The sequence below is a fragment of the Salpingoeca rosetta genome (assembly GCF_000188695.1).
Source record: "Salpingoeca rosetta unplaced genomic scaffold supercont1.7, whole genome shotgun sequence".
NCBI classification, from domain to species: domain Eukaryota; class Choanoflagellata; order Craspedida; family Salpingoecidae; genus Salpingoeca; species Salpingoeca rosetta.
Genome location: NW_004754927.1, coordinates 1,948,434 through 1,958,194, shown reverse-complemented (window position 1 = coordinate 1,958,194; position 9,761 = coordinate 1,948,434). Strand labels below are relative to the sequence as shown.

The 9,761-nt window shown below is 55.8% G+C and overlaps 3 protein-coding genes across 3 annotated transcripts in view; 1 reads left to right on the top strand and 2 right to left on the bottom strand.

The window, feature by feature from the left end:
• Positions 1 to 569: 569 nt before the first annotated feature.
• On the bottom strand, positions 570 to 1,785 carry PTSG_03462 (uncharacterized protein; the record flags this gene model as incomplete). Its single annotated transcript, XM_004995990.1, has 3 exons — positions 570 to 718; positions 783 to 868; positions 1,127 to 1,785. The coding sequence occupies 3 exons, from the start codon at positions 1,783 to 1,785 to the stop codon at positions 570 to 572; spliced, it is 894 nt and encodes a 297-aa protein (XP_004996047.1).
• A 733-nt stretch (positions 1,786 to 2,518) lies between these two features.
• PTSG_03461 (uncharacterized protein) lies at positions 2,519 to 5,787 on the top strand. Its single transcript, XM_004995989.1, has 4 exons — positions 2,519 to 3,084; positions 3,347 to 3,466; positions 3,681 to 4,249; positions 4,485 to 5,787. The coding sequence occupies exons 1-4, from the start codon at positions 2,524 to 2,526 to the stop codon at positions 5,053 to 5,055; spliced, it is 1,821 nt and encodes a 606-aa protein (XP_004996046.1). The 5' UTR covers positions 2,519 to 2,523; the 3' UTR covers positions 5,056 to 5,787.
• Positions 5,224 to 9,761, bottom strand: part of PTSG_12027 (pre-mRNA-processing factor 17) — a 5,916-nt gene continuing 1,378 nt past the window's right edge. The window contains exons 5-14 of the mRNA XM_004995988.1: positions 9,547 to 9,592; positions 9,045 to 9,169; positions 8,582 to 8,749; positions 8,166 to 8,230; positions 7,617 to 7,817; positions 7,120 to 7,367; positions 6,699 to 6,868; positions 6,329 to 6,421; positions 5,993 to 6,113; positions 5,224 to 5,712 (exon numbers count right to left, since the gene is read on the bottom strand). Coding sequence (XP_004996045.1) covers positions 5,604 to 5,712; positions 5,993 to 6,113; positions 6,329 to 6,421; positions 6,699 to 6,868; positions 7,120 to 7,367; positions 7,617 to 7,817; positions 8,166 to 8,230; positions 8,582 to 8,749; positions 9,045 to 9,169; positions 9,547 to 9,592 — 1,346 coding nt within the window. The 3' untranslated portion in view covers positions 5,224 to 5,603. The remainder of the gene's footprint in view (positions 5,713 to 5,992; positions 6,114 to 6,328; positions 6,422 to 6,698; positions 6,869 to 7,119; positions 7,368 to 7,616; positions 7,818 to 8,165; positions 8,231 to 8,581; positions 8,750 to 9,044; positions 9,170 to 9,546; positions 9,593 to 9,761) is intronic.

Genomic DNA, 9,761 nt, shown 5'->3' with positions numbered 1-9,761 from the left:
ACAGGTCTGCCCAAGATTGCTCAGACCGCGCAACCCGAGACCTGCACATGTGCACACGCCAGCAGTGGTGAAGATGTCAGCAAATTGTGGCAACAATGTCGCGCTCGGTTTTGCGCACTCAACACACACATGTGAACACACACGCATACACACACACTAGCACACACTAGCACACACTAGCACACACACACACACACAATACACACATGACGCACACGCGACACAGCACTGACCAAAGTGGGAGTGGGACGAGAGGATGGTGTTTGCCTGTGGCGGTGGCGGCGGTGTGTACGATTTTGGACTTCCAGACGACAGCGACGCTGGAGAGACAGATGTGTTGCGCCACTGCTCCCGCTTGTGCTGGTGCGGCAACGACGACGACGACGACGGTGGCGGTGCACTGCTTGTTTCTTGCTGGTGGTGCTGGTGGTGCTGGTGGTGCTGGTGGTGGTGCTGGTGGTGCTGGGAGTATGGGTTGTGGCGGCGGCTGTTGCTGTTGGTGGTGCTGTGGGCGTTGTCTGCGCGCGTGATGGCAGCAGCGTCGGCGAATGGGGTTGAGCCATCAAGATTCACCGGTGCCTCGTACTCATCAGCACGGTGCTGTTGATGCTGGTGATGGTGATGGTGGTGATGATGATGGTGCAGGGATGCGCTTGTATCTGACCCTGCCCCGCTGTCAGCGTTGCTTGTTGTGCAAAACACACGCAGGCCGTCTTTGCTGTCGTGGGAGGACGACGAGCAGGGGCGGTGGTGGCCCCACGTGTGCGGACACGGGAGCAGACCACACCCATCTGAGTTGTAGCGGCTGCAGGTCTGCAACACGGTGTCATCGCACAGGTTGTACGGCACATCCTTCGCCAAATACAGCCTGGGTGTGTGTGGGTGTGTATGTGTGTGTATATGTGTGTATATGTGTGTGTGTGTGTGTATGTGTGTATGTGTGTGCGTGTGTCAGAGTCACCTCGCTCATGACAAGATGCACATGTAAAAGCGCCACTCACACACACACACACACACACACACACACACACACACACACACACACACACACACACACACACACACACACACACACACACAGAGCGCTCACTCACTCACGTACACGTGGCATCACAAAGAGGCTTACGTTGCAACTTCGATGGCGTGTGCGACAATATCGCTGTATGTGAAATCGGCACAGCTGGCGCAGAAGAGCTGGCGGTGATCTGGGGCGAGGAAGAAGCTGTGGCCAGACTGATGCATGTGGTCCGCGTAATGGTGCAGGCAGGTGATGTGGACGCAGTCAAGACAGATGAACGTCATGTGCTGTTCTGCGACGTTACACGTGTCACAGGCGACCGGTGGGGACCACGACCGCCCGCCCCCACTGCCACCTCCAAAGGCAGCGGGGGCGGCTCTGCTGTTGCTGTTACTGTCCGTGCGGAAGGCGAGAAGCGACGACATGTCGGATGCGTGCGGAGTGGCGCTCTGGGCCCTGGACGGGGGCTCGCTGTGTGCGGGCGGCAGGAGATCGCTGAGCCCATCAATCCCAAACAGGTGGCAGGAGGCGGGCTCGAGCAAATCCGGTGGAGGGGAGTGCGCATGCTGGTGCAGCGACGATGTGGGGTGGTGTAAGTCGGCGCTGGCGGTTGCACGCGCCATCACATCGTCGTCGTTGATGGAGGAATTGCCCAGTGTGTTGGCCGCGTGCGCTGCTTGCACTGAGGGCTTCAGCAAATGAACGTAAGCCTTGAGCACGTTGATGGCCTTTGGCCGCTCACATGGTTGGAGATGCTGGCAGGCCATGACCGCACTGCTTTGTGCTCTTGGTCTTCTTGTCTTTTCCCTGTCTTGTGCTGCGCACGTGGTGTGTGTGTGTGTGTGTGTGTGTGTGTGTGTGTGTGTGTGTGTGTGTGTGTGTGTATGTGTATGTGTGTGTGTATGTATGTGTGTGTGAAGGGGGGGGGGGTATTGTTGTATGCGTGTGACTCCGTATGCGTGCGCAACCCAGAGTGTGTCAAGTGTGATGTATCTGTGTGCTGTTTGGTTCGTTGCAGTTTGCACGCGTGTCACACGCTCCCTCAACCAAGTGCACAAGCACTGAGAGCGCGCACGTGTGTGTGCGTGTGTGTGTGTGTGTGTGCGGTGAAGTTGCTGAAGCTGCCGCTGAGTGTGGTGGCTCGCGATTTGGGCTGCCTGGCTAACTGGAGCGACGAGCAACTCGTTTGCTGCTGCTGCTGTCGTGTGCGGTAAGTGTTTGTGCGGGTGGTGGAGGACACGGCGAAGGCACGACAGAAACGATTCCCACCCCAACCAACGCAACCGCGATGCGAACACAATTTATCCTGTCGCTTGTTTCGCTCGCAAGCAACGCGCATCGTCGCCAGCCAGCAGCCAACCGCCCAACCCAAGCCAACAGAATAAAACAAACAACCACAACGCATACAAATACAACAGCACAACTCACCTCCTCCCCCCCCCTGCCTTCACCTGCACCTGCACCCCACCCCCTCCCCCTCCCTAAACCAAAGAAAGATTATAAAAATGGGCCAGAGGGCAAGCCGGGATGCGTTTGATCCATCCAAGTCTGGACCAGCAAACATTGGGCAGCAAGGAACATGGAGGCCGCGGGAACAAGTCACCCGTGCACCAACAGTCGGCAGCGCACGCACATCCGTCGTGCTCAACGCCAACAACACTGACGACGACGTCGTCTCTGTCCGCTCCTCTGTTGCAGCCAGACACGACCCAAAACAACAGCACCAGCAACAACGGCAGCAACAACAACAACAACAACGCGATGGCCAATTGAAGAGGCTGGCCCCAACACAACAGCAACGCCAAGCTGAGCTGGCAGCGCTGCCATCGCACTTGGAGGGCAGCATCGAGATTCGCCCCTTGGATGTGACCGCGTTCGTGGACCTGCCCTTGCGCGCATCAGACCCTTCAGATGCAGCGCTGCACCCGGACTGGAACCGGTGGAGCAACATCTTCCCCAACTACGTGAGCCAGGTCCTGCTGCACCCTTCAGACATGACATATGTCAACGCCAGCTGGGTCCGCAGCTACTCTCCAGACAAGGCCTGCGAATACATCGCAGCAGAGGTGAGATCACACCCTCACTGTGCGTGATGCTGTGCGCTTCGCTTGTTCGTTCATCTTCATCCTTGCTTATTTGCTTGCTTGTTTGCTTGCATGCAAGCAAAACACTGCAATTGCGCTTGCGTTGGTATTCCGCATGTTGCCATGGGCTGTCGGGTGCTGCCATAGCTGTACTTCTGTTGTGCCTCACAGTCGAACACAACCACACACGCGCGTGTACTGCACTCTCTCATCAACGCAACCGCACCCTCTGTTCTTTTCCTAGACACCGTCGCTGACGACACTCCGGCCGTTCCTGCAAATGATTTGGAACCACAACGTCGGCTTCATGGTGCTCTTGGCCGAAATTGGACAGCCTCATGGTCAAAAGTATTGGCCAAGCAACGTGAGTGTGCTCTCCTGGCTCACCCGCCTCTCCAACCAATATGATGACGCTTACGCCCATTTGCACAACTAACAAACAGACAAACAGTTGCACACGTGCGGCACAAACACATGCACAACGTATCCCCCAGAGCACACATTCAATCAGCCGCTGTACGTGCAACCAACTCACCTCCCCCTCCCCTCCTTCTCACCTCACTCTCGATTACGTGCAGGTCAATCAAACCATGCATATGGACGACATGTCTGTGACGCTTGCGGAAGTGGATGACAGCAAGGACTGCTACGACCGGCTTGTGCTGGACTTTGAGCACGCCTCGGGTGCTACGCGCGAGGTAGTGCTGTACTGGTACCACGCCTGGCCCCCCGCCCCCGGCGGCGTCCCTGCCACATCAGATGGCGCCCGCATGTACCCGCGGCCGCTGGTGGAGATGATGCTGACGGTGCGAGCAGATCGACGCAAGACAGACCGGCGCCGCACGCCGCTGCTCGTGCACTGCAACGACAGCGTGTCCCATACGGGCGCCTACATTGTCTTGGACCAGGCATTTGACTGCATTGAGGAAGGGCAGCCTGTGGATGTGGTGGATCTTGTGGCGCGCAGCAGGGAGGATCGCATGGGTATTGTCAATGCAACCGCGCTCGCTCGGTTCGTGCAGGAAGCGGCACTCCAGTATGCATTCTACTTTCTCAAGTCGCATCCCGAGACGCCAGGGGTCGTCTTCATGCGCACGCCCGGCAACACGCCGAAGCACCAGCTCGAGCAGCGCTTCACAAAGCACAGGTGTGTGCCTGCGTGTGCGCGCGCGTGTGTGCGTATGTGAAAGTGAGCGTGAGAGAGAGTGTGTGTGTGAGAGCTGATGTGTGCTGTGTTGTGTGTGTGAAAGACATTGTGTGCTGTGTTGTGTGTCTGCGTCTGTGTCTGCGTCTGTGCCTGTGTCTATGTCTGTGCTTTGGGTTTGTTTCCTGTGCTCACACGTTGTGACGACGCCGTGTATTTTGTTGTTTGACATTGTCAGGTTGGAAGACGGAACGCAGGTGTTTGTGCTTCTCTCCGTGGAAGACCCGCCGGCAGCGTCTCTGCCGACAGACAAGCTGGTGTTGACCCCGCAGCCATTTGACGACCACGACGGCCACGATCTTGCGCACCACATGGCCGCAGACGCATCCATGCCGCTGCACATGCAGCCATTCTTCAAGTCCAACTTCAGTCGCTCCCAGGTGGAGGACCTGTTGAAGAAGAGTGCAGAGGCATCGTTCCTCGTGTCGTCGTCGGCACTGCGTCCAGACAGACTCCTCCTCTCCTGCACCAGCGGTGGACGCGTGTACCACACGCTCTTGCACCATCGCCGCAACGACGGGCATGGGGAGGCTGCGTTTGCCGTGGATGTAGATGACGACACACTCACGTTCCCAACAGCGGTCGACGCTGCGGCGTGGCTGATTGGCGAGGTGCAGGCTGCACAGCACGACGGCACGCAGGCGGAGCATGGGCAGGGGATAGGAGTGGTTGCTGCTGATCTGCACGAGCTTCGGCTTGATGATGATGACGGCGATGGCGAGGAGGACATGGACGGAACAGATGCGTGATGATCATGATGACGAAAATGATCACGATAATGATCATGATGATCATGATCGTGATGATGATCATGATGATGCTGTCAATGACAACCACTACAACACCACATATGTTCCCACTCGCTTATTGCCGCCAGCCCACGACGCTTCAACCGCACTCGCATACACCACGCATGTTTTTGCTCGCACATTCATTCGTTCATTCACCCCAGCCAGAGTCATACGACAGCAGTGAGCAGAGCCACCACAACCAGCAACAACAACAACAACAACAACAACAACAACAACAGCCACATGAGGACGCAGTGTCGTCAACAACAGCAGCAACAACACAAAAGTAGAAGGATTCACCCACACATGCATGTTTTCGCCCACAGTCAACCGTACACACGTGACACCACACCACCCACCAATACAACCCACGGCCCTACAAAGTGTAACACCCCACAGCAACAACAAAAACAACGCGTATGTGCTTGCACAACCACATGTGAAATGCGTGTGCATTTGCTGTAAATGCTCTATGTTCTGCGTGTGCATGATCCGTGGTGCTTGGCTCAGTCCCAATACTTGATTGATCCGTCCCAGCTGGCGGTGGCGACCTTGGAGGTCTCGTTCGGGTTCCACGCCACGTCGATGCACACCTTGTCGTGCGCCTTGAGCTTTCTGCTCGCGGCGCCATCATACACACCCACACCCACACGCGCACAGAGTGGACACCAATAAACCAAAGAGGGGACAACCACAGGGGGAGATGCATTGTTGTGGTGAGCGGGACGCGGTTGTGTGTAAAAACGGTCAAACGTACAGACGACGGGGAAGCCAGACACGCACAACAACACCACCAACACCAACAAACAACACCAAAAACACCAACAAACAACACCAACAACAACAAACAACACCGACACCACCACCAACAAACACCACCAGAATCGCCACTCACGTGTAGAGCTTCGTGGTGCGCCAGTCCCAGATGCACAAGTTGCCGTACGCATCGCCGCTGACAACGTATGTCCCGTCGGGCGAGAAGTGCACCCCGCACGCGTACCCAGCAATAACGTGACCTGAGAACACGAGACGGCAGTGGAGATGGAGCGATGGTCGGCAGCATGGCAAGAAAGAGAGAGTGTGTGCATATGTGTAAGTGAGTGCATGTGTGAATATGAGTGCGTGTAAGTGCATGTGTGAGTGTGTAAGTGCATGTGTGAGTGTGTGAGTGTGCCTGGCTGTGCGTCTATATTCGTGTGCAGACGCACCAACAAGATGAACACCAACTCACCCTTGAAGATCTTCTTGCGATTCTGGCGGAAGCGATCCCGCGCGCCAAACACGAGCATCTGGTTGTCCAAACTCTGCGCAACCATGTACTTGCCTGCAGGCAGTGTGTGTGAGTACATGTGTGTGTGTGTGTGTGTGTGTGTGTGTGTGTGTGTGTGGTGTGGGTGTGGTGTGTGGGTGTGGGTGGGTGGGTGTGTACATGTGTAAGAATGTGTGTGAGGCGAAAGGCAACGTTGTGTTGACAGACGGCTGCAAGCAACAACCAGCAGAGCAGCACACATGTGCATGCAGAAAATAAACCGCCACCACCATCACCACCGCCACCATCACCACCATCATCACCACCATCATCACCATCCCGAGCGCCGCACCGTTGGGGTGGACGGCAACGGAGGGCATCGAGTGCATGGACGGATCTGCAATGTACTTGATGTCCACAGGGATGTCCCACTCCCACACGCGCATCGACTTGTCGTCGGAGGTGGTCACCATGCGTCGGCCTTCCTCCACAAACGTGATCGTGTTCACCGCGCCAAGATGCCTGCAGTCGGGTGTTCGCACGGTTGCGAGGGAGGCGGGAGGGTACGTGAGGGTTGTGGCGTGAGTGACAGTTGATGGAGATGAAATCTGTGGGCCAGAGCAATCAACAGACAAGCAAAGACTTACGCACATACACACACACATACACACACACACACACAAATGCACACACACATGCACACACATGCACACACACACACAAACACACACACACACACACAAACACACACACACACAAGTATGCGCCCGCACCTGTCGTATTCCTGGACAATATCGCCAGTGTTGGTGTCCCAGCAGATGATTTTCTTGTCCGATGTGCCGGCAACAAAGAGATGCTGCTTGTCTTCGCTCGGGTGGAACTTGACGCAATATGGAACGTGGCGGTTGGTGAAGTGCCCGAGACACTCGCCCGTCTCCGTGTCCCACAGGCGAATGAGCTTATCGTATCCGCAGCTGAGGAAGCGCGTGCCGTCGTTGTTGAAGGCAATGTCGCGCACACCCTGCAATGGTGGTGGTGGTGGTGGTGGTGGTGGTGGTGGTGGTGGTGGTGGTGGTGAGACGAGAGACTCAAACACACAGGTGGAAGACACGCACGCATGCATATGCACGTGCACATACACAGACATACGACAAACACACGCACGTACACAAAAGCATACACGTACACACGCACATATACACGCATATACACGTACACATGCACACACAGCGTACATACATACATACAGCGAAGAGAGCACGCAACGAACCGCTGTGTGGCCGTGGTATGTGCGGATGAGCCTGCGCTGGCCATACACCTCCCACAGCTTGATCTTCCCGTCCATGCCCGCAGACAGCAGGAGGTGCGCCGACACGGGGAAGAAGCGAATGGCAGCAACACCCTTGGGGTGCCCCGGCCACGTGTGGATGAGTTTCTTTGGAAGGAAGCACTTGGCTGGCGCCTCGCCATACTGCACGCAGCCGTGGTGTGGTGTTCGGTTGTGTTGGGGGGGGTTGAGTTGGCCGTGATGGTGTATCAGTGTGAGCACGTGCTTTTGGTGTGTGGAAATGTGAATGTGTGTGTGTGTGTGTGTGTGTGTGTGTGTGTGTGTGTGTGTGTGTGTGTGTGTGTGTGTGTGTGTGTGTGTGTGTGTGTGTGTGTGTGTGTGTGTGTGTGGCGAAGCAAACCCAGATACAACAGGTGCACCACCCACGCGGCAGCAACTCCCATTCACAAGCGAACAACACACACACACACATGCACACAAACACACACACACACACACTCGCGGGTGCATCAATGCATGCAGGCAACGGACCTTGATGCCCTCGTGTTGCGGTGGATGGAGGAAGGAGCGGCCCTGGTAGTCGTACGCGTCCTTGACTGTTGACACACACGCACACATATGAAAAGCGCACGCGCAAGCATGAGCACACATGTGCAAGTGGTGAACAATTCATGTTTCTGGAAGGGGGATACAGCGGCAGCAACAACAACAACAACAACAACAACAACAACAACAACAACAACAACAACAACAACAACAACAACAACAACAACAACATCATCATCATCATCCTTCTTGTGTTCACCTGCAACAACAACAACAACTACTACTACTACTACTACTACTACTACTACTACTACTACTACTACTACTACTACTACTACTACTACTACTACTACTACTACTACTACTACTACTACTACTACTACTACTACTACCGAACGCACTGTGGAGGGTGGAGTGTTCCTTTGCCTCCTTCTTTGCCTTTTGGGCCTCATCAAGGCTCGCGTCGCCCTGTTCGCCCTTGCGCTTCTTCGCGTACTCATCAAGCACAGCCATCTGCTCCTCAGACGGCTTTGCAACGCGTGTCTCGCCCTCAAAGTCCGCCCAGGGGCCTGGTGACGGTGGTGGTGGTGAAGACAATGATGATCGTGATGATCGTGGTGGTGGTGAGCAGGTGAAGCGGAGTGTCAGCACAAGCCACAGCAGTGCGCAACCAAGTTTCAATAGCGTGCTACCAATCAGGTACAGAATCACAGCAGCAGCTGTGACGATGACAACCACAGGTACATTCAAATGCGCACATCCGCAACACCAAGCCGCAGCAGCATCAAGGGGAAAAACAGGACACCGCCAACGCCAACACGTGAGCCGTGATCCCACGTGCCAAGTGGCCGCAAGCACACGCACCCATGTAGTCGTCGATATCGCCTGGGTTGCCCTTCTTCTTGCGGCGGCGGCGGGAGCGTGACGCCTGCCCCGTTGCCAACGTCGCGCCTTGCTTGGCGGATGCACTTGACACATCACCAATGAACCTGTGTGGTGCGTGTGTGTGTGTGTGTGTATGTGTGTGGTGTGTGTGGTGTGTGGTGTGTGTGTGTGTGTGTGTGTGTGTGTTGTGTTTGCACGCAACGCGCGGGCGGGCGGAGATGAGGATGGTGTAGTCACGCGAAGGTATGTCGTCATTTGCATTCATCGGTGGAGTGAATGCAACGTAGGACATACATAAATGCAGATGTGTGCACCATGTGACAAACACGTAGCACGTGCGCACATATGCAAGAAAACACAAGCACACACACACACACACGCACGACACACAAACGACACACACGCACACAAGCACACACACACCACACACACACACACAAAAGCACACACCCACACACACGCGCGCGCGCGCGCCACTGACCGCTGCGATGCGACGTGTGTTGAGACGCTGGGGTCCACAGCGTAGCCTACCACCATACACAGGCCGAGTACACACCATGACATGCGCAGGCTTCAGTGGCAAGCGAATTGCAGCGGTGCACACAAAAGGCACGGGTACGACGTGGACACAAGCAGGCTGAACCACATGCAAGTACATGCAAGTACACACACACACACACACACACACACACACAC